Below are 25269 nucleotides of genomic sequence, written 5' to 3' on the forward strand. Positions count from 1 at the left end.
CTGGTGGTGAATTAATGCCAGATGCAATCAAGGACAGTTATATCAGTATGTGAAGGCACATCAGCAGCAGACCAATGGCAGCGATGATAGTGGAATGTTTTGCAGAGAAACTCAGATTAAATATCGTGCCTGCTGCTTTCTCTGACCTTATTTCAACATTAACACAACAGTAACCTCCTGCCGTGTCACTGTGCTTGGCCATGTTTACAGTGTTCAAAATCAGAATTTCTCAAGGGGGATTTTCTGGCAGTGTGACATCTTCAGATATCTTGTTCTGTCCATCCTGCTGCCCAAACCTGTCAGAGAAAAGCAGCAAACCCTCAAATTTTAGGATGCAGGAAACAGCGAAATAATAAATTAAGCAGTAATAATATTCTGAGCCTTCACAGGTGGTTAATTCAGGTCAGTTTTATTTCAATGATATAATCAATAATAGTAATGGTAGTGGTAATAATACATATATCAATAAAAATAACATTAGTATTAATAGTTTGAGGTACCAGTGAGACGATTAAATACATTCCAGGAAGTCCAGTTTGAGCAACAGAATAGAAGGCAAGTTGGTGAACAGTGGTTTCTAATACACAGGAGTTTACAACTCCAAAGTTGAATGTCCCACGATGGTTTAAATGGTGTCTCAGAGGATTTTCCAGCCTGATCAGAATACAATGCAGATAGAAAAAATGCTTGTCATGTTTTGGCATCTAAAGAGATACCAATATTAGATGCTGATATAAAACATAGAGGACCCTGATAAAGACGCAGTATTCTTGTATTTGATGATTTAAATGACTGATGTCCCAGGAGACAGATGGCCTTCATGTTCAACTTGTGGTTTTACAGTTTTAGTGACATGACAGAAAACAGCACTGTGCATTTATAACAGTTGGACAAGGAAAACACAAAGAGTAGCCCAAGGCAAAATAAGAGTTACAAAAACCCTTCGTGCATGCTTCGGTTTTTTTCCTCAGAATTGAGGAAGTTCAGGAATACTGGGAAAAAAGTTGACCAAGGAATTAACAGATTTGTTTTTTAGAACAACATGCAAGAGCAAACAGGTTTTTCTTTCTTATATTATTGAGGTGTTTTTTAAGTACAAGAAACAACAATGACTCAAAAACTTGATCTTCTACTTAATAAAAAATGGTAAAGATTTAAGTTTAATACGAACTATATCTGTTTTTTTGTATCAGCACTGATCAGATTATATTTTAAGTTTCCTTCTCATCTGCTTTCTCAGTGCCACAAACAACAGGTGCAAATTATACAAATCCAATTTCAGTAAAGGCATAAGACGAGTATCATTTGAGACCTGGTGTTGAATTTCAAGTACCAGGAGCGGTACCAGGATTGGAAAGCTTCCACTAGGTCCAGCCAGCTTCACAGCGTATGCAGCCTTTCAGTTTTGCTTATGGGTAGTTTTATCTCTCAGTGCAGCTTTAGAAACCACATGGTGTCCATCCTGATTTGGCAGAAAAACATGATTTTTAGAGGTGCACGAGGTCAGGCTTTAACCACTACACGTCTTGTTTTGAGTTTGACATTTTAAGTTTACATTTCAGATATTTGTTTTTATCCATAATGTTTCTGACATTTCCAGAGCACCGACACTGGGCTTGGGCAGTTTTTCTTTTTTCATCCCTTCCTGGAATTTCACTGGGGGTAAATACGGTATTTTATGTTTTTTGTGTAAAAGAAAACAGAAACATAGCTGAGCTGCTGGAGATAGAAGTCATTGGAGCATGTATGACTTTGTCTAGCCCACAGTGCTGTGTTTAATATGTAGTTTGCCTACGTAGACTTGCTCGTAGTCTTGCTTTGTTTAAATACAATGGCCCGTAAAATAAACAAAAGATAGGAAATAAACGGCTTCGACCTTAGATTCTTGTTGAAGGGCCCGATGACACTTGCTGCCATGGATACCAACACATCAGTGGGCTGAAAAGAGGGCATCCACTACAATACATGAGCTCAGCCCAGCGTCTCTGTATCAGTTTATTAGAAAGAGGAGCATCTGTATTTTTGACCCTGTTGAAAGTCGTATTGTCAGGAACAATACCCTGGTATACCGGCCAAGCCTAACAAACACTGCACGAACCCAATTGTAAATAGTGTGAGGACACAACCACAGCAGCCTGACTCTGTCCAATGAAACCTTTCTTTGATGCTACAATTGTGTCCGATAGAGAAGTGCCAAGAGGGGAAATAAGAACTGAGGGAGGAAGGTAGAAGGTTTTAATTAGGAAGTGGTAGGAAAGCAAATAAGATTATTATATATATATATATTAATTAATAAAAAAACAGGATTTGTTGGAGCTGTTTGAGGTCACCTGAGAGGAGGGTGTGATTGAGTGCAGAGATGTGGATGAACTGTTTTTTTTCTCAATGTGTTCAGTTAAAAGCAGAGAAGAATAAGTATAGTCAGAGTGAAACATGGAGCTTTGAGAGACTGCAGCGATGCGGCAGCGTGGTCAGATTGTGTTCGCCTACTGTCCAGCAGTGCAGGGCTGATTATTTTTAATCAAGAACACATTCGTAACTGATATAAACTTTAGGTCTTAAAGTTTTTAATGGTGACACTGACTCGTGTAACACGTGCCCCTAATACACATTTTTAGTAATTAATTTTAGTGCTTCCAATGAAAACTTGACATAACAACCTCACCACAAGGTCCACTGAGTAGCTGTTGTGAAACTTTCGACAGCATCACACAGTCTTCCATGTGATCTTCATGAACTCAACATGGATGTAAAGTCCTTAAAGTGCTCAGGAAAATGGTAGTGTGAACATCTATTCCCTTTGCTCAGAACTTTGCTCAGGAAATTAATGTTTTTTTTTAGTATTTTATATCTCTTTCAGCGCAAAGCCCATATTAAAACGTGATACTTATATATCTCCCCAAAATTATGGTTTCCCAACTATGTCGTTCATATAAATCTGTTAAACTGGTGCAGTCACTCAGTCTGTACATTGGTTAAACTTATCTAATAAACATTGTTGTAAAGCTGTTTCTAGTGGTCTCACCTGAGCCTTTTCTTTGAGCTTGCACAATGAAGTTAATGATTTGATTGTTGTAGCGGATATGAGCAATGGCCAAAACTATAAAGATTACACACCAAGGTTGTAAAACACTAGAACTTCCCTTAAACATGGATAATAATAAAAATAATAATACTTTCTGACTCACTGTACTCTTCCAGTGTAGTGTCATGTTGTCAGACTGTGTTCACAGGTTGTGTTAGTGCTTCCCAGCAGGAAGGTTCAGCATGTAGAAGAACTTTTAGGTGGAGTTGGTCGAGCTTCCTGCCTGTCTGCCGGGTTTCACCAGCACTTGACTGGTTTGAATTGATATAAATTGCCTTGTGGAACTTTTTAAGTGATCCTTAATCTTCGTGTTGTCATTGAATTAAACAAAAGATGATGAAGATGGTGGCTTTGATCTCCTCCAGATTTGTTGTTTCTCTAAATACGCTGATGGATCCCTCAGCCCCGACTATACTCCCAAATAGACACACATGCCGTTCTGTACATACCACACAAGGTGGTAACATATGCTCATATGTCCCCCACACACGTCCAGTTGGCTCACTTGTTAGCAGATGATGAAATTTACATCATGATGTACAAAATATACAAGAGCTAGGTTGCATCAGAATCTCAAAAAAAATCGGAACCAGAAACGGGTTTATTGCCAAGTTTTCACATCAAAGGAATTTGCCATGGTATTTTGACACTTAACGAACAAAGTGCTGCATAAGTCAAGAATTATCTGTATGAAATAGAAATTTACAATACAAAATAAGAAAAATATATGTTTGTTGTTCAATGAAAAGATCTGTACAGTGTTTAAAAACAAAGAGGCTGGAATGTGCAAATTAAGAATATGTGCAAAAGAAGAGTGCAAAGATTTGTGGTTATGTAATGCATCAAGTTAGACATGGAGACTTTAAAGTAATGTGTAGTTTTAATGGTGTGGGATAAGAGTCAGTCAGCACACAACTGATACGCAATACAGGCCGAAGTAGTAGTCCAGGTACAGTTGTCCAGGTGTGCCAGTCTGGACAGCAAATGTTATAATAATGCTGCTCTTCTGCAGCGTTCGCCTGCTAAGGCCAGGAAATGGGACAGGAGATACCGTCATATGGCTCAGCAGTCTGTATTGATGCAGTATTTGGGCCGTAGGTCTCTGAGTGAAGCAACCTGAGCTCAAGGTGATGGCACAAAGGAGTGCAAGTCGTTACCTGTTTACCTGCTTTCTCAGGTCTATACAACACTTTGGTTGTTCTAATCTCATGGCTCTGCCCTGCACTGACTGTTTTTAAACGCCATGTTCTCATGGGATCTACTATGAACCAGCCCGAGTCTTCTCCGCTTCTCATGGTTCCCCTGTGGAGCTGGCACAGAAGAACAGTCATTCAGTCATTAACCTTATTCAGTCGACAGTGCAGCTCAGGTATTGATGAAGTAAGATGATGTTGAGACATACTTCTTTTTCCTGCCCAGTTTCTCTGTAATGAGCTGTGATGATCAAACAAGCCTGTTAGAATTTGTCAACGCGTTTCTCAACTTCTACTTTTTCTTAACCACTGGTGCTGACACGACAAGCCATTGAATCAGTTATTCAACTGAATAGACAGAAAAGATGAACTGATTATAAAACCAGGGCAGTCATCAAGCAAAAAAATTTGTTGTGTTCAGCTGTTTTGTAATTTTATTATCTTTTGGACTGTTGGTCGGACAAATAACTGATTGATCAAAATAACATCTGTCAGTCAATTAATAACACCAACGACATCGGATCTACCAAGAATCATTCAATTAAAAATGGGGAATTGGGTTTGTATTATGGTTTGAAAGATTTCAGGAAGTGTTTGCTTGAGTGTAGCAGCCAGGGAGTTCAGTGGAAACGCAAGCAAGTGTTTTTTTTGTTGTTTTTTTCCAACAAAGTTATTTAATAATCTTATCAACCAAATGCATAATCACAGTGCTTTTTTCCCTCAAGAGAGAAGGTGTCACTTTTTTCACCTGTTCGAAGCTTGGACATCTGGCATGTGAGAGGAGGGAAGAGATGAGTGAAAAGGAAGGAAGAAGTCCAGAGAGGAGCAAGTTTGTAAGAAATCGACAGGGACGAGTGGCTTCGCAACAGCTGTTTCCTGTTTTCATCTCACTTTTCCAGCCGTTAGCGTTTTGGTGGGATGTGAGGGGAGGTGTTCGTGTAAAGAGTGTGGGGTTGTTTTTGGACATTATTCCTGGTATCTGGCCAGGTAATCAATTTTTTCCTTCCCCCACGCAGGGGAATTCCTGTGAAATTGATTGTTAGAGCTTCTCTGTCCAAGCAGACCTTTTTTCTTTTTTTTTTTTAAGTTGTGATTTGCTACAAAAAGTGACGAAAATACAGTCCTCTGACAACTGAATTGCTCTGAAACAAATGAAACAAAAGTGATTTTCACTTCATATCTCAAAAATTATAACTAAGGTTGCAGTAACTTGACTTTAGCCGTACTGTCATACTGCCTGAAACATCAGTACAAACTTAAGGTTTGAGCACCTTCAGCCTTTAAAATATGGATTATGTTCCTAAACTGCCAAACGATTGGTTGATGAATCAACAACGTAGAGAACCGCTTAATTGTTTGTTTGTTGTATAGTATGTAGTATTCAGTCCCTTTTCCTCAACAAAATTAAGTGCTAATTCATTTGTGATTCAAATGAATTAAATCAAACATTTATTGGTGATAAATTAAACACTTGTTATATTGTTATTGAGGAAAATCACATATACACACGCTATAATTATCATTATTGTTTTATTGTCCAACCCTACCTTTATACAATGTTGAATAAGTTTGTTCTATATAAGTTGCACAAATTTAAGGGGGAAGGGTCCCAGATGTTTGTTTTTATTGTTGCCGTTTTAATGGCCAATTTAACATCTGTTGAAAATTATCCTTGAGGGGGAGGTTCTGTCCACGGCCTCTTCAATAGAACACATGGTTGTATTAAAGGTTGTTGGTGTCAGCGAGGTTCGACCCTATAACCTTTTGCGTACAGGAACATCCTCTCTGACTCCTCGCCCCTCCTGCTGCCTGCTGGTTCGTCCTCACGTCACCGTCCCCTCTGCTTCCTCAGCACTCTGCTCTCGGGCTGTTTATCTGAGCCCTCGATGCGACCCGGCGCGGCTGCTGTTTGTGTTTCTGCTGCGGCCGGGCCCCCAGGAGCCACGCAGTCAGGATGGGAGATAAGGATCCCATACTGCTGCATTGCTGACATGTTGAGTCATCACATGCTGGGGTCCTGTTGGGGGCTACTCAAATCAGGGACTTCATGTTTACATTTCATGCTTTCTGATGACTTTAAGGGTGCAATCACAATTTTAGCTTGTCGTCTTCAGTCCGAAAAGTTGTCTTTGTTGTTGCATTGGTTGCATTTGCTTTATTTATGTTCAGTTCTTCCACATAACAAGCCAACCGAGACTTTTAAACAGAAGTAACATGGACCCAGAAACGGCTCAATTACTGGACAGAGTTTTAACAACCTGTTGTTGTGCCAGATTGCAGATTTTTGGCAGCAAGGAGAAGGTCAAAACAAATCTGATTCCAGTTTCTGGGACTTCAGCTCAGCGTGACACACATATTTTATTTTATTATGTAAGTTCCCAAGCAACCGTAACAGCTGATTAGTAGATACCCAGTAAATAATTGCCCAAGGCAAATTCTTGTTTCACATTTCCTAAATAAAATTACAAGTAAGAATCTTGTAAAGATCACAATTTGAAAACAACTTAAAAAGGCAGCTTAAAGACAGCCAAAGAGCTAAAACGATTCTGAAACAATTAGACCAATCTAAAACTATAAAACAAAGCAGTGATTTAAATTCACTGAAGATGCCTGGAGGCAAACCTCAGCGTCCCCATTTCGATTCTGGCCAGGTACCGTTGTCATACCAGTCTTTCTCTTCCCATGTTTCCTGTCTGTAGCTACCCAAAAAATAAGTACTTCATATTGTTTCTTTTTCTTCCTCCTCTGCTTGCTCCAGTGTTTGCTTCTCTAAGGTTTTTTGAAGTTATAAATCCACTCTTCCTCGGCTCCCCAGCTCTTATTTGCTTTCCTACCACTTCCTAATCTATTCTGGATATTATATAGTCACAGGAATCTTTTTTTCCATCTCTTGTTGGCTTTCTCTGCCTTTGACTCATGGCCTCCTTACTTTAATTTGTGTGTAATTGTTGATGGTGTAGGAATTTGAGCCTGCACGTCAGGAAATGATTACATTACTCCTGAAGCTGTAGGCTGGAAGCTTGAGGCTCGTCTCTGTTTAATTTAGTTTTGTTTTTTAACCTTTGTTTATTTAGGGGAGTTTCACTGAGAGGAAGTCTCTCTTTTGTATGAACGCGCCCTGATCACATTCACACCTGGACGCTGCCTAGTACAACCACAGTGTTATCGGCTGTCCACTGATATTTAGGGGTGGGAATCTCTAGGCACCTTTCGATTCGATTATAATTCAGAGGGCCACGATGCGATAATAAAACGATTCATCTTGATGCTTGATTTATTATTTCTCACTAACTATCGCTACCTTTTAGAACAGCACCAGTCACATGTCCTTTGAAGAATGAGGAGAGGAAGCTAGCTAGCATTGAGCGTTACCTTTCTCACGCAGTGTTATTAGTTGCTAATGCAGGCGTTGATATTAAGGATGTGATATTTTTGTAGTGGCGGGAATTCATTCAGCTACGGCAGTGTACTGAACACTGGTCTGTTATGTGCACGCCACAGACTGTCCGGTCGCTGCACTTCCGAGTTCTGCCTTTTGTGTTCCCTCAACATTGCATTATCGATAAACATTTAGAACATCGATTTTGACATTTGTGAATTAGGGCTGCACAATGTATCATTTCTGCATCGTCATCCCAATGTGCCCATGCACAATAGTCACATCGCAGAAGAGTGCAATGTCAAGCAAGTCAAATTAACTCAACCACCAACTTTTTTGCTACTTGATACAAAAGGAAAACTCGCACGGTTCTCATTTTCCATGACTAATCTACAAAGACCAGCTGATGGAACATAATATACTCAGATTAAAAGGTTCTGGGATACCCAGAGTTTGTTGCTAGTGAGTGACAAGCAGACTCTGCATGCTCAGCGAAACCACCAATCACAATATTGTTCCTGATCAGTTTATCAAACAGCAGGCCCCGCCCCCATTAGTTGTTGACAACAACAAAAATAACTGAGGAACAGGAGAAAACCACCAAAACAGTTGATTTGGTTGCAAGAAGAAAAGCATTTTTGTAAACCACTCAGGGGCCTGGTGTATACAGTATCTGCTCTTTTATTTTTATTTATTATTTTTTATAAAATATGTTTACTGCATTAAAACTAAAGAAAGGAGAGTTTCACTCTTGTATTCAGACTAAAAGGAAAATTTTCAGCTTTTACATTTTCTATGCATTTTCCCTACAAAATTGATACTTAATTCTTTTCAAATGGAGCAATTGAAGTCGTCTAGTGAAAATTCATGTATTTTTTCAAATCGCAGTATATATCGCAGAAAAGAAAAAAATTGCAATGTAAGTTTTTTCCAATATCGTGCAGCCCTATTGTGAATCGATTCAGAATCATCCATGTCCACTTCTCGATGCATCTAAGAGTCAATTTTTTCCCACCACCCCTACTGAGATTAGGCCACTGGTGAGTAAGTAAGCTCGGGTGGAAGTCTCTTGCTCGTCTCTCTGTTGTTTTATGATCCTTGTGTTTGGCTTGGTTTGAGGTTCTGAGCTCATTTTTGGATTCTTCAACACAGGACAGTGTCTCTCCCGAGTGAGCATTTTACAGTAATGACAATGTATTAAATGTGGTACTGAAGTTGCCGATGTAGAAGTCCCACTGTTCCTGAGCTGCTAGTCCTCCATCTTCAGGGTGATGTATATGGGGAAACATCAAGTTTTGCTCAATTTTCAGCTGTCGAAAATTACGTTTAGTTGAGGGATACAGCGGTTTTCTGTTTGACATTACACTAATTTGGTTCAACTGTACAACATTATTAAAGTATAACCCGCAGAACAAATGCATGGAAGAGGACACGCTCAATGATGGCCTTTGTATTAGTTTTTCTTTGCAGGCGTTATCGGCCTTTGGTCCCCTGTTTACGTGAGCTCAGCTGGAGTGGAGCAGATCCAGCGTCTGTCAACTGTCACCGTGGCCTGCTTCAACTGAGTCTGCTGCCGAGCACAGTGCTGAAGTGCTGCTCGTATCTGTTCTTATATTTTTGGATGAGTGAAGTTTCTTTCCACAGTGTTAAATTCTCAAATGTAGAACATGCATATCTCAGCTAAGGCTGCTTGTTGTTTTAGCAATAGGTAACAAGTTCTTGTACATAATGATTTCTTAAGGTACATAGCATCAAATCGTCAGATGGCTTATAAAAATGTCTCAGTCTGAAAGACAGAGTGTTGGTGTGGGCGTCTACTGCTCCTCTGAGCTGCTGGCAGAGCGTCGGTGGATTTGAGGAGTGTGAGGTTTCCATGGAGTCTGAACAAAGCCATCTGGATTGAGGAATGTGGTTTGGGAACGCTCCCTGTTACACACTGGAGGCCCAATAGCGTGGGGGTCCTGATAAGAGCAGAGAGAAAGAGTGAGTGAGTGAGGGTGTATGTGGTTTGTTCTCTTCTGAGAACCTCACTTGTTTCCAGGGATAGATGGATGAGGAAAAACTCCTCCTGGGGACATTTTCCCCTCTCTTCACTGCTTTGATTAGAACTTAGGTTTAGGGTTAAAGAGGTTTTACAACATGATTTTTATTTGTCTGTTTTGTAATCTCCTTGTTGTGAGTCCTCAGTGCTTTACTTGGGATTGCCACGCTTTTTGATAAAGCAAGCCATTTTTAAGTCACTGCATTTGGATGGTTTAATATTAGTAAGCATTCTAGCTTAAAGGGGCCCTGAGGAGATTTCTCGTAAACAAACAAATGTTATGTTTATGTTCAGTGTTCACTTACCAAAACACATTTGTATTCTTTAGGTCTAACAAACATTTCAAGTGCATTTGCAAATCCACTTTTATAAAAGTATTTCAAATCCAGTATTGCACATCCTTGTTTACTAACTTGCCGGTCTTCTTCTTAACTTTGCTGGTGCATTGCAGCCAGGGTCCAAAATTAGCACCAGCTAGATGCTGGTAAAATATGCAAATAGCTGGTAGATTAACTTCACTCACCAGCCAAAAAAATAACGGTAATCTACTGAGTGGCTGGTACCCTTAAAACATTCACTAGCCATTTTGCTGGGGGACAAAAAGTTAATTTTGTACCCTGAGTGCAGCCTATCTTGGCGTGTTACTGTCACCTGTAGATCAGTGGAATAGCATGACACCATTGGCAGGTATGTGTGCATCGTGGTCCTCTTGCATGAGAGAAACAAAACAGACATCCATGCTCTAAATATTCACAGGGAGCATTTAATTCAAGAGAAAAAAATCAGTTATTTGAATTTGTTTTACAGAAAGTTATTATTCAATGACTCATTTAGTCTAGAAATATCAAAAAATCACAGCGGATGCATATCATAAGGTCACATGGCCCAATGTGACTTTTTGAAATGGCTCTGAAAACCCCTAAATATTCTGTTTATTATATTACATTGAGAAAAGCAATAAGACTTAATTTGAGAGTTTGTAAGTGAACGTGTCACCAGTCAATGAATTGATTAATTAAAAACAAATAAAAACAAACAACACTGAAACAACCCTGTACCCATCAATATTTTGTATTCATCGTCGGACAACAACAGGCTTCCATCACATTTAATACAATACCTGACAATAAATAACCACATTTTTGTAGTTAAACACATGCATTTTACTGAGGTTGCTGAGTGGGTTATTGTACAACCAAAGCAAAAAGGAAAATAGTTCAGCTCTGGCTAATCTTTCCTATTAAAGGTGTTTCCTCAGAATAATGTGAAACATTAATAAAGTGATGAAAGAAGGAAAAGTGGCAGAAATCACACAGCACATTGTGGCGACGTGCTGAATAAGATGATCGGGGGAGGGGTAGTGTGAGGAGCAGCTGCTGCTAGTGTGTGTGTGTGTGTGTGTGTGTGTTTGTTTTGCACCTTCTGTCTCATGTGATAACTCAAGCTGCATCATATACACTGATAAAATGTTTTGATCCTATATTGATCCCCAAAGGGGAAATTCAGGCATTGCAGCACAAGGACTGCAAAGTACAGATAAATAGAGAAAGAGGTAATTAAGTACAAAATTACAAGGCAAGAGAGACATAGTGGTGTGATTAGTGTCTAGTACATGTAAACACATTAATATATAATATGATTAAGTAACGATACTAAGTGTTTGTATTAATATAGAAATATGTACAGTGTAATATACTATACTATGAGATATATAAGATATAGTACAACAATATAAAAGAATATCAAATATTGTATAGTATAGAATATAATAAATAGTACATATAGTGTAATATATAATAAAATACATAAATGGGTCCATGAGGGAAAATTATGAAAATAATTCTAATAACAATGTTGGTGCTAGAAGCACATGATTTGGACGTACCCCCCTTTTTTTGGGAACAGGTATTAATGAATGACTTTGCATGCTGATGAATAATTGTGCTAATTTGCATACACTACTTTTGCATTGATGTGAAGATTGACTATATTGAAATAGACTTGTTATTAATTTTCTTTGCCACAGGGGAGTTGCAGACAAAATAGATAATATTCTATTATATCATTTTAAAAGAAAACACAACAAACATGTTAACTACAGCTTAGCTAAATTTTCCTTGAACATTAAAATGTATACAATAAAGTCTGAATATTAGGCTATTATAATTCACTTACAGAGCATTTTTCATTATCATTATTTCTCATTATATGGAAACAGAAATGAGACACACACACCCCATACCCTTTACATGAGCGTGTTCAACCTCAGTATGGCCTATTAGGATATTGGACGGTCTTCCATTATCAATGACGTGGGCATAGACAATCTCACATTCTTTGGTTGAGATGTCTGTGGCATCATCTATCATAAATGATGGAGAGGAGTCTGAGGCAGTTTTGTCTTTTCCCAGAGGTTGTCTGATTATCTTACCTATAAACTGGGCACAGGTCATGTCGTTGGCATAGGTTGGATTCACATTCAACCTGTTCTTCATCAGTGTGATCTGGGATTTGAATTTTGTGAACAGAAGTTCCTCTTTCGCTATGTTATAGGCAGTGTTGAAGTTGGAGACCATTACATTCTCCTTTGCTGAGTAACTCTCATCCAACTGCTGAAAAGAAGTGGGCAGAGGGGCAACAGCCTAATGATCATCATGCACTCCCACAAGTGTGACCACATGAAATTTTAACTCGCACACTCTCAAAAAATGGTCACATATGGACCATTTTGGCCAAAACTGTGATTTATATGTGGTCGAATTAAGGAGGTGTCTTGCAGTTTAAGTGAATCCAGCAACATTTGGCTGTTCAAGTTGATGTACTTCTCCCCAGCATGTTGTTGGACAGAGTCCAATGAAAGTTCCCTTAAATGAGCTGTTTTCCATTTAAGAGTAGAAAAACTGGACTTTTTTTTTGCTTTTGTCTGTGATTGACAGAATGTTTACACAAATGATGGTGCTCTTTAACAGGATGGTATTTAACTGAACTGTATGGTTGACAAAATTATGGTCATTCACAGAACAGTGTAGATTCCCATAACTTAGCAATAACGAAGACCGGCGTGTAAGGATTTTGTAATGATTGCTTTTCCCATAATGGATATGTCCTGGCTTTGGGTTTTTTGTACGTCTCCCTGTTTTAGCACCAGAGTCATAATAAACTACAAATGACACAGTAGAAAAATATTTTTTACCACGCTAGTGTGGTTCTTGCGCCATGTGTTTAAGCCAGTGTGACATAGTGGCCCAACCGTGGAATTACAACTTCTGGGTCTGTCACCTGATGCACGCTGGCCCCAAAAGACTTTTTCCCATAAACTTACATTGTGAAAGAAGCGGCTGTAAACATTGGAAAGTTGTTTTTAGCATCTCAACCTCATGAAATGACTTGTTTCACCATCAGAATCTGATCTATTCAGTCCAAAAACATTTGGAAAGTCATGATTTAATCCCCATTCAAAATGGTGAAGGGCTAAACCGGGAGTTAGCTGGCTCTTGTGGGGCCGCACAAATGTATTTTTCTGTTGATCCACTAATAAATTAATTGACCAATTGTTTCCGCTCCAAATAAGAGTGTTGACCAATTTTACAGATGACATGAAAATCGGATTTTGATGGGAATCATTGTCAGTGCTACATAAAACAAATTAGGATCTCTCTTTCAGGACATACCACACACAAATATACGTTCTCCTCAAGCTGCATGCTGTAGTGTTTCTATGACTCTTCCTTGGAATTTGTTGAACTGTCAGTCTCATCAGCTTTTGTTTTCAGGAACAAACAGATCAGTGACTCGGTCAGTTTGTACACGTACAGCTGTGTTTCCACACGTTAGCCAGGATGTATTGATACTTAAAGGGTTTCCACTGGCATTTCTTACGAGGCAAACTGTGTTTTCACAGAAGTCTGTTGACCATTGTACTTTGTTTCCTTGGCAGGTTTTCTTGTCAGTAAAGCAGATGGGAAAAATCCTGAGAGACAAATCAGTTTACAGATTGTTCCACCAATAGCTGTGAGGTCACTTAGTGGCTCGAGAGACTTGTCTTGTTGACAAAATGTCGCCAGTTCACCATCCTCAAACAAAACACTGCATCTTCCTACAAACTCTTTGGAAGAATCAGCTAAGCCATGGGAATTAGCTCTGTAACTCGGTTAGTTCCAGAAAAACTTGCTCATGATGCTGAGTTTTGTCTGTGTTGCTCTGATGAATCTGATCCTCAGTGGACACACTGGTCATGAGGCTGTGAGACAGGGATGACATAACTGGAAAAAATGTGGAGTCTGCGAACATAGCCAATCAAAGTTGCCAAGTCTTGCGAGCGTTTATGGAAAAGATTCTTGTTTAGGTGTTTCAGTGCTTTCAGTTTATATGAATTATCATTAACCAAAGATAAGTAAGAAGTAAGTAAATAATAAATGTAAATGAAGCATTCACTGGAAGCGTACAAATGCAAAATACCAAACTGTTCATCACAGAGATTTATGTGTGATTTGTTTGTTTTTTTTCCTCACAGAGAGGAGGTTCAAGAGAACTGTGTTCGCTGGAGGAAGAGGTTTACCTTTGTGTCTAAAATGAGCGCCAACCCCCACACCGGAGTGCTGGATCCTTCTGTCTGCAGGTTGTCAGTCAGGAAGGTACGACTGTGTCCTTTTCTAAATACAAACTAGATCAATGCAATGTCTTAAACAGCTCAAACAGATTTCAGCAACTACTTTTTCTCTGCAAAACACTTTTTACGCACCTCCAGCTCTCTCTGTAGCTCAGACAATCCCTGCGTGTGCTGATCCATTCTTTCACCCATATTCTTTGTCTTTATAATTGCTATCTTTATAATAACAAACAACAGTGGTTTGTGTGTAGGTTCACGTCATTTCCTGTTTGACATTGCTGGTGTGTTTTGTTGAAAAAACATGGTTTGGAGACCAGCGTCGGGTGACACAGCCGCTGTCGGCTCGCATAGTGTGTGACCCCCTGTCTACTATCAGTCACGTGAACGCCACAACAACTTCAAGACTCACGTTAAAAGACTGTAAGTTGTTTAGTCTGAACAGCACGGTGATTGGCCGACACTGAAAGTCATGTAGTCTGAACAGGCCTTTAAGTTAACTAGAGGTTAGGTGGCAGGAATACACTTTAAAAAATCTTAAGCACTGATCTCAAAGAGTTAACTGGAACTGTGTTAGAGCCACACTGATATCTTAATGGATACCTGCCAGCTGTTACATTTAACCTTGTAGTTTAGAACCTGCTTTGCATTGAAATAGTCACTGTAATTTTATTTTAAACAACTATTATATAGAGTATACCCTAAAGAAATCCACTTAACCAAATTCGACCACTTTAAAGGTACAGTGTGTAAGAATTGTGAGTACTCTCCACCTGTCAAATTCATTCTCATTCATAAAAATAGGGGGCAGAATATCACATCGGATCATAACGACTGCTATGTGTTGTGACTTAGTTAGGCTAGTTAGCAGTGCAGCTACCTTAGCGGTTATATTAGCTGACTGAGACTAAGACACGGCGGGTTCAGGCAGGAACAGGAGAGGTGTCTAGCAGGAGCGAAAGGGAGGTCAGGCATTAGAGAGGCAGCGACAGCGTCTAGAGACAGAATATTTGGTTATCTAATTCTGTAAATTAAGAGCTTAATTCCACTAAACCAGTGTTGGTGATTGTTGCAACACTGGAAAGACTAATGACGGTAACGGTTCGGTGAGTTTTATTTGGTTTCTGTTGAGATTAAATGATGATACATGTTTTACGATGAGTAAAAACTAGGCAATTAGTCAATGAAAGAGAGAAACTTGAATCCAGAAGGTGAACGGTTGCATTTTTCTGTTTTTTATAGGGAAAATGGTTTTAAGAATATTATATTTCTTGACATTTTGAGTTTATTTTGTTTATTTATAAGACTAAAAAAGATAAGTGAGCTTATGTGATGTAGCAAACTTGCCGCTCACACGCATCACCCAGCTGAAACTAAAGCCCTGGACATACTTGCTTTTAACTATGCACGTGCAATAAAACTCCTGGAACTAGTCCGCAATTACCGAGATCGTTATGATGTCTCATTAAAATCATAACCTGTTTGGTTGGTGAGGGATGATCCTGCCCCTAATGGATTCATGTTTAAAACTCCAGGTACACGCAGAGTACACAGGCAAGTATGCCGTTTGCGTCGCCTACGCCTGTCTGCGCCTATGCACTGTTAAAAAGCAAGATTGTCGGGGACTTAATGGGCTTGACCTGAAATATGCCATGGGACTATTGCTGCTTAAAGTAATGCTACTTGAGTGATATTACATAACAGGACGGGCCGCAGATGGCTGCAACACAATGTCAGAACTGTTACTACTTCACATTCTGTTGATAATTGGTAAATTGTTTGTTATTTTTAGCTTACACATTGTACCTTTTAAACCTAGTAGATATTTTTTGACCTGCAAATCACCAAATCAATGCGTATTGAGAATTTAATTTGGGTTTACAGGATTTACAGATATTCCCCTATGTAAGGTATCAAAATAAGTGTAATTTTGCTGGGCAACAATTAATAATTTTGTCGCATGATTTTCTGCGATTAATCGCATGGTTATGCGCAAAATTGAATAATGAATTCTAAAGTAGTGTATTGCACACTTTTAATTTAAGAATATTTCGGTGCAGACTTGATGCTAAATCTCCCATGTGAACATGGCCTCTGTGCCATGCTCTGAGGAACCATGAGTGAGGTCTCAGCCTGTAATTTCAACTCTCGTTGGAGCCCGGTAATTGGAGGCCTCTGTAATATAAAGTTGGATAAGTTGGATCACTGGGTTCATTACTGTCTTCCTGTTTTCCCCGCAGGAACTCAAAGGAGGGAAAGCATATACGAAGGTAAGAGCTTGTGTCTGCCTCTCTACCGCCTCACCTCTCACGTTCATAAACACATTGAAACAGTTACAGATGAGCTTGTTTCAGTCTCAGTAAACCTTAATACCATATCATGTAAATATTAGCATTTCTCATGGCACTTTGACGAGCGTGCCATTAGCAAGGCATGACTATAAATCAAAAATGTGTCTTCCTTATGCTCACATTTGCCCGGAATCTGCAAAACATCCTGCAAACACCTCTCTAACCGTAATAGTAAGAGCTCCTGACGAGTGAGTCATGTCTCGTAAATGAAATTACAAGGTCAAGCCCCTCATGGAGGTGAACTTTTGTTGATCTATAGACGTTGTTGCCTAACAGGAACCGTTTCCTCTGTTTTTGCCCATACTTCATTTAGATTTCCTTTGGTTAAATATACCCCGCTTCCCTCCTTAGAAGTTGGCTTCCTTAAATACACACCTATAAAAACAGAAGTCCCTAAAGAAAGGGAATCCTGGAGAATGAAGAATGGGAACCTCTTAGCTTGAGAGTTAATTAAAAACAACAATGTGACTGCAGTTCAGACAAAGGCAGTTCCCGCATGACAAGAAGCTGTGAGGTTTGTTTAGAGACCAAGGTCATGTAGGCATGTAGAGTCCTTAACAGTGTAATCTGGAGCTGTGTAGAAATCCCTGACCAAGTGTCACATATTTTATAAGCACTAAGAATAATTGTGCCTTACAATTACACTCGTGAGGTCATATTTTAGACACGGAAAGACAAGTACAGTAACCAAGATACGCTTGGTTGTAAGTGGTTTAATGTACAAAATTGATTAAAGGGCCTTCCTTTGATTGGCCTTTTAAGTTGGTTTGCAACCCCTGTCCCTGTATTTTGGTGGTGTCCTAGTTCACATGGGGCTGTTGGCTTACTCATGGTGGCCTCCCACTAGCAGCAGTTCGTCAGAATACACACCTGGCAGCGCTGCATTATCACCTTCTGAGGTGATTGACACCCCGCTGTTCTGAGCGGTAAGATTTTTGAGAGTCCCCATCAAACATGCATGATATTTACAAACCATCGTCGCTGCCCTGTGGCCTCTGAGTGTTACTGAATTTATCTTTATATATATATTTTAGTCATTGGTCACAATGAGATGGTTTCTGTTTAATTTCACTTTTGCACTCATCATCTACCTTATGTTGCGCTCTCGTAACGAGATAGTGAGACTTTTAGTTTTATCTGTATTTGTTTTAATCGGTAAGTAACCACAGTGAAAAACTGACAAATTTTGACAAAATTTGTTTCCTGTTTAGTTTTTGCTTTTATGCTCACCCCGCTCTCTCTCTCTTCCTCCCTCCCTCCATTACTATTTTCTCTTGCTTATTTTGAGGATTTGGATGGTATTTTGGGAGGATAAATAGAGGGAGACATAGTGCCTGAACCAAATCCTGCTGATTTGTGTACAGAGATGTGAATCCGCAAATGGATGGCATCTTGCAGTGGCCCATTTTGGATGCTGGGTGTGCTATAGATTCAGAGGAGTCGTTCCCAAATGGGACAGTGAAATTAGTCTTGCTCTGGCCTTCATTCCATGTTTTAATTAATTGCGGTTACAGTGACATTAACAAGTTAAATCACCATACCAACATATGTTACCTGTACACCTGCTCACTCAGTGCTGCTCTGGAGAAAATTATCTGCTAACTGTTTTGAAATGTAAAAGCTTTAAAAAGCAAAAGCTTTTTGTTTTCATTAAAGCCACTTTAAAAATACAGGTTTTACTCTTAGCTGGTTTGATGTGACTGACGTGTGGTTTTTGCACCCTGTCATACATTTAACTTCAGACGCTTGTGACGTTAACAATGTGAAATTGCTTTGTGGGCTGAATGATGGGTGTTGCAGAAATCTCTCCGCTCTAAACACATGCCAAAAATAAAGGCCAGTGAACCCCTCCATTAGTGTTTCTAGAATTAACGTCTTCTCCTCTTCACCCTCAGCTGGGCTTCACAGACCTCAACATGGCGGAGTTTGCGGGTTCTGGCTCCACTGTGCGCTGCTGTTTGCTGGAGGGATACGACACCAAGAACACACGGCAGGACAACTCCATACTGAAGGCAAGGGGATGGCACATCTCATTCTTGTGACACCAGTATGGTGCATCGCCACATCCCTAATCTGAGCCCTTATGTCCCCACTACTTTTCAACACAAAGTGACACCCTTGGTGTTACAGTAGACAAATGCGGGTTACAGTATCTATACAACATGTATGCTTAAAGAAAGACCCCTCTTACACTTACACTGTTTCACAGCTTGCCTATCTTCTCACCTTTTTTACCCCTGACCAATGCCTGAAGCAAGCTCGATCATTAACTCTGAGACTTTGACCTTTTGACATTTGACCCTTTCATTGATTACTTCCACTAACCAAATTCAGTCAGAAGTGGCCAGATTGGGAAAAGGTAGAGGATCAATTGTCCCTTTGTCATGTAAAACTAGTTAAAAAAACTAGGTTTGATTGAATGCTTTGATTTTTCTGATGAATGAAAATATATTTTACTAGCTAAAACGCGTCTTTAATTTGTCAAACTACAGATAATTGATCAGCACGTTTTTTGTAATTGTATCTGAATGCTGAGCAGTCCTTCTTTTCCAGTTCCTCAATTGAATTTTTATTTTTGGGTTATAGACTGTTGGTGGTTGGACTGAACAAAATTAAAGATCACCTTGAGTTTTGGGATGTTTCAACATCTTTTGTTTTAGGTTGAAAAATTATTTTTTTAAATCAGAGAACCCAACCAAAAGACAAAAAAATAAGCAATTTTAAGACCTCACCTCAGGATTCAGGAAATGATGATTATGAGTTTTAACCACTTGCTGACATTTTATAGACCATGAATTGATTGATTGAGAAATTATGAAGTTCCATTCAAAATGAAAATAATTGTAAAAATAATTGTAATTATTCATTGGTTCCGAGTGCAAAGCTGCCAGTTTCAGTTGCAGCTAAAGCAATTTAATGTCTCTGTTGGTAAAAGAGGCTCTGGTTTATTCACTGAGGAGTTGAGGAACTCTGCAGCGCCACCCAGAGATCACTGACACAATCTTCTCTGTGAAACAAAGAGCCAAGATGGTCACGAGCAGTTTTGTCATCTCATTCCTCTGGTAGACTTCATGTGGTGACGTTGACATATCGCATACGTCAGTGAGCTTGCTGGGAATTTACTCCATGCTTATCATTACTACTCTATAACAAAAAAAACTATTTATTTTATTTATTTTCCCCAGACGTTCTTTGACTGGTCTGGGCTGACTGGCGATAAAGCAGAGGATTTGATTATCCCCATGTGGTATATATTATAGAGTATGTAGATTTAATCTCTGTGCAGGAATGTAATCAGGTGTACAGGGAAGGGAAAGAACCTGCATTACAAAGGAAAAAGCCAGCAATTACACAACTCTGGAAAAGATTTCATTTTGTAAATGTTACAGTTGTGTGTGTGTGTGTGTGTGTGACAAGGGGATGAGTACTCTTGACATGGCAGTAAAACAAATATTTTTGCTGTTGCTGCCAGTTTATATTTGGATGCCTTGCAAATGAAAAAGTGATGTATGGTTAAACTGTGAGGTCACATTTCTTTTTATTTATTTATTTTTTCAAGGTGATCATCGGGATGACCCTCCTGTCTGGAGATCCGTGTTTTAAAACGTGAGTAGTTGAAATTGTAAATATATAGTTTGAATGGTGTAGCGCACATTCCACCGCAGAGCCTATTGGTCTAAAAATGAGTGTGGAAACCATTTTTTTAACATTATGACCTGATGAAGGTTGGACAGCGGCTGAAATGTTTGTCTGTTTAAACAAATGTGTTGTTTGGAGTCAGTGGACAGATGTTACTCTTTTCCTTGACAGTGGTTTCTAAAATCTTAGATGTTTTTTTTTTTTCAATCTTGACAAACTTGATATTCCTGCTTTTGTGTTTTGTAGTATGTTTTGTTAGAAACACTGAATTTCTGGACTCTGGGTGAGAATTCCTTTCATTTTGTAAAACAAATTACAAAAAGGCAAAGCATGTTACTTCTGTGTTAACAGTATTATCAATATGTTACTATATATGTTACTAGTACTAGAAGGATCTGACCTTCTGTATGGACACATGAATAAATACACTGTTTACGGAAACTGAATTGCATTTCACCACATGTAAGTGAACATATTTGTTGATGGAGTTTGTCAAAGATCACAGGTATTTATTGGTGTCTTGGTATTTTATGTGCATTTGTAACCTTTTTAACCAGATTGTTGAACTCCACAGTCAATAAAATTAATCTTATCTGAGTGTGCCAAACTACACAGAACTGCATCTGTGCAGCTCTGCATTTAATCTGTTCCAGACTGATTAATTTTTTGGGGGTTTTTTTTCCTGCAGGTCTCCCAGTACAGCAAAGTCCATCTCCATCCCAGGACAAGAACACACCCTGCAGCTGGACTGTAAGGGGGAGGGAACAGCCGAGCCCGGGCCTGCTGGAGGGATTTCTCTGGGCCGAGCCGCCAAGCCTCGACCCTCCATCATCAGCTCAGGTACAACTCAGAAAGATTGTACTAGACGAGACCAGAAAAGGACGAGTTGTACTCTGAGAGCAGGTAACATTTTGGATCTGGTTCCAGGCTGGCAACAAACCCTGCTTCTTTAATTCAGTGGTTTCCAAACTGAGGGGTGTCCCAGACTAATTAAGAGCACTTCAAATACCAGGACAACTAAAATGTTACTTGCCAAAAAGACATGTAATTAACATGCTTAGGAAACATTGAGGAAAGTATTCTTGAGACTGGACTGTAGTCCAACCTGCCTCGACCTCCCTCTCAGCCTGATGTGTTTGAGAATGAATCAAAACTTCCTGGAAGAAGTTCGAAAACATTTTCCTCGCATGGAAAACTAGCTGGCAGTGTTTATTTGTTCAGTCTGAATTCAAATGAAAAATGAAATGTGTTTTTGTTCCAACTTGGGAAAACAAGTTGAAAGGCTGAGGTTGTTCGCAGCACTGAAGCGTCTGGTTCAGGAGTCTGTCCAAAACAACTATCCAAATTACAAGTGCAAATTTTCAGCCACAAGCCATGAATGTCCAAGAGTATTCAAGGTTTTATTACAACTTATTAAATTTTTTTTAACAAAAGCAGTTACTTTAGTTTAGATTAGATTGATTGGAGTGAAAACTTGCCAACATATACAGTATGTGGTTGTGAATTACAGCTCCTGTGAGTCAGAATTCGCTGCCATCACTGAGTTCTGCATCTCTATGATGAAAGTAAACAAAGACTGCTTGATGTCTGATCCTGCAGCAGAGTTTTGAATTTTTAAGTAAATATGAGTTGGTGACGGTGTGTTTGTCTTTTGATGCCTTCAGGTCTACTTGAAGAATCCGAATCGAACCAGTCTGGTCATGCAGAAGTCTTCCAGTCTGGTCACTCTCGTAACTCCAGCTATGCCAGCCAGCACAGCAAAATCTCAGGTACAAGAATCACCAGCCATTATTTCACGATGTCTTTTTGTAGTAGATGTGTCTTTCTAATATAGGGATTTATATATTTTATGTATCCTCTAATTTCCTAATTATTTTGTAGGAAATTTTCTTGAAAGAACTGCTTAATTATAATAATATTTATTTGGTTGTTATTGGACCTTTAATTGGAAACGTTATTCTATGACATGTATATTTGTCAAAGTTTACATTTTTGCATGTCCAGCTGTCCAGCTGTACACTGACAGGGGTTCCTGTGACCCTGGGAGCTGTGTTGTCAGTGGCAATGGTTCATGATAGCTTTTTGTCAGGCAAACTGGTCCCAGGTCAGGGGCCAGACAAAAGACAACTGCATTTTTTTAAGGGTATCTGGAGTCGCTTCAGTTTTACAAATGTACCAAGTTTGTTCAAGTTTAGTGAGGTGTTGACCCCATAGGCAGTCATTTAATTGACACAAATCTACTTTCTATATGTTGTAAACTACATGTACAACGATCTATTTGTAAGTTTTACAATGAACTCTGTAGTTTCACAGTGAGTATACAGAGCTACAAGAGCAGTCAGTACAAAAAAACCCACAGTTTTCTTCTTGTGTACTTCGTAAGGCCAATTTATGCTTCTGTCGAGTCTATGCTTTTGTGAGCATTTATAGCATTTTTGAGTTTAGCCACTGTTGTTGTTGGTGCTTCTGTAGTAGTTCTTCCTTCTGGTATGAACACTTATCTTAAGTGTTAAGTAAACATACTTATATTACTTTTCACCTCTGTTCTACAATGCCATTATTGACCCAAAGTGGGCCACAACTGTAGCTGTGATATTTTATAATGTGTCATGTGTCCCTGCTGTCCTGCAGGCTACAGCACTGAGCACTCCTGCTCCTCCAGCCTGTCAGACCTCACACATCGCAGGAACACCTCGACAGGAAGCAGCACCTCTGGGGGCTTGGGCTTTTCTGCTGACACACCTACAGAGGGTGACAAGGATGCCGGACGACCAGAAAGACCCCCTCGACCCCCACGCCCTGTCTTACCCCCTAACAGGCCCTCCAGGTACAGACGCAGAGTAGTCTTTAGTCAGTGTGTTAAAGGATTGCTACAATTTACCCTCATCCTACTTTAGATTTACATAAAGGGCAACATGGAACAACAAATGTATAACGTTCTACTTCTGTCTTGTTCTAACAAGAGTTTTCTTGTTCTCTTCTTCTGTTTCTTGTATTTCAGGAGAAAGCTGGACTCAGTGGAGAGTCAACCCTCTTGGGTAAACGATACTCGCATGGATGCTGACGACATTGTGGAGAAAATTGTCCAAAGCCAAAACTTTGCGGATGTCAACAACACTGAAGGTAGAGTGGCGGTGTAGATCGCTGTAGAAAAATCAGATTACATCATGATCGGCCGTCAAAATAGCAGTTTCATATCAACCTTTGGTGTCGGTGTGGTGTTCGGGGTGGATGGTGCAGTGGATAAGATATTGGGGTTCAATCCCCTATGGTGACACATCCACCAATGTGTCCCTGAGGAAGACACTTTACCCCTAGTTGCTCCAGAGGCGTGCGACCTCTGACATATATAGCAATTTTAAGTCGCTTTGGATAAAAGCAAAATAAATGAATGAAATGAAATGTAATGTTTCTTCTTCTAGAAAAAGGACCGTAAAGGTCCATAGCAGTATTTAAAACAGCATACAAAGTACAAAGCACTTGGTCAGAAGCCTGTTCAAGCCCATGTACACTAAAGATATTAAATCTTCCTGTTAGATCAAAAATCACAATATAAAACATTCTTTTAAAGAGGTCATTTTCAGGTTGTTAAGGGGTTGTACCAGAACAGGTTTACATGGCTTCATTTTCAAAAACACCATATTTTTTTTCATACTGCACATTGCTGCAGCTCCTCTTTTCACCCTATGTTGAAGGCTTCGTTTTAGCTATGGAGTGATGCATCTTACCTCTACAAGATCTTTGATGGGAGTTGCACATGCGCAGTTCTTAGTCAAGGACTACTAGCCAATCAGAAGCAGAGTAGGGCGGGTCCTGAAAAGCCTCTTCGGTTCAGCTATATATGTTCCCCATACCAATTTAGCAACATGGACTGGAGCAAGATTTGTGAGAGTGGTGAGTTATTAATCTGTAACAAATGTATCTTTCATCCATAAAGTTTTGACTGAGCTCAGTCTCTACATCAAAGTAACAACTTTATGTCCATTGCTGCCTGGAGGGTAGCTAATGTTTGGAAGGGAGAGGGGAGGCAGTAGGTGGATGTCTTGTCACTGTACTGCAGCTCAGTGTTTTTCCACCGGTGTTTTTGAAGGTGTCGGACTAGCAGCTTGGCGAGCATTATGACGCGCATTTTGCTGTGACATCACAGGGATCGAAGTGAAAAGGCTGTTTTAAAGCAGTTCAGAGCAGAGTTTTCTGTGGGAGATGGGAACTCCCTTTGGGCTGGACTTTGGACTTAGCAAACCTATTACATGCACAAAAAAAGATATATGTATGATGGAGTGGAGTTAAACACTGAGAACTCACACCTTCATCTGTTCTGTAAATAATAAATCTGTCACAAATGCCACACTGGCTCAGGAAGTAGATTGGATGGTGGTTAGATACCCAACTCCACATTAGGGCTGAAACTAATAATTATTTTTTTGTCAAATATTTTCTTGATAATCGATTAGTTGTTTGGTCTATGAAATAGCATAAAATGGTGAAAAATGTCGATTAGTGTTTCCCAAAGCCCGAGACAACGTCTTCAAATGTCTTACTTTGTCCACAACCCAAAGATATTCAGTTTACTGTCACAGAGGAGTAATGAAACCAGAAAATATTCACATTTAAGAAGCTGGAATCAGAATTACCTCCGAAAACACTATTAATCAATTATCAAAATAGTTGACAAAGAATTTAATGGACAACTAATCGATAAATCTTTGCAGCTATAGACCTCATGTCGGAGTGTCCTTGATACTGAACCTCAATCGGTGTGTGTGTGTGTGTGTGTGTGTGTGTGAATTTTACTAGAAGCTCTCTTCTTTGCTAAATATATAGCCCCTTTCTTCCGACCATTCAAAGCTCTTTTAAACTACGTCACATTCACACACTGATGGCAGAGGCTAATGTGCCAACTGCTCATCAGAAATAGAAATTAACATTGACTAACATTCACACACTGATACTGGCACAGCAATTTGTGGTTCAG

The 25269-nt window shown here is 39.4% G+C and overlaps 1 protein-coding gene across 2 annotated transcripts in view; it reads left to right on the forward strand.

The window, feature by feature from the left end:
• fam102aa (family with sequence similarity 102 member Aa) overlaps positions 1-25269 on the forward strand; it is a 35857-nt gene that overhangs the window by 5388 nt on the left and 5200 nt on the right. The window contains exons 3-10 of one of the 2 annotated variants that reach the window (XM_038703558.1): positions 14212-14332; positions 16545-16574; positions 18551-18667; positions 20215-20261; positions 20983-21134; positions 21959-22063; positions 22926-23121; positions 23296-23417. In XM_038703558.1, the coding sequence (XP_038559486.1) occupies positions 14212-14332; positions 16545-16574; positions 18551-18667; positions 20215-20261; positions 20983-21134; positions 21959-22063; positions 22926-23121; positions 23296-23417 (890 nt within the window). Of the gene's footprint in view, positions 1-14211; positions 14333-14595; positions 14728-16544; positions 16575-18550; positions 18668-20214; positions 20262-20982; positions 21135-21958; positions 22064-22925; positions 23122-23295; positions 23418-25269 lie in introns of those variants that run through there. The other variant, XM_038703559.1, reaches the window with a different exon arrangement.

Source organism: Micropterus salmoides, unplaced genomic scaffold (assembly GCF_014851395.1).
Source record: "Micropterus salmoides isolate LMB-PRFRI ecotype aquatic unplaced genomic scaffold, ASM1485139v1 Ms_hic_scaffold_7, whole genome shotgun sequence".
NCBI classification, from domain to species: Eukaryota; Metazoa; Chordata; class Actinopteri; order Centrarchiformes; family Centrarchidae; genus Micropterus; species Micropterus salmoides.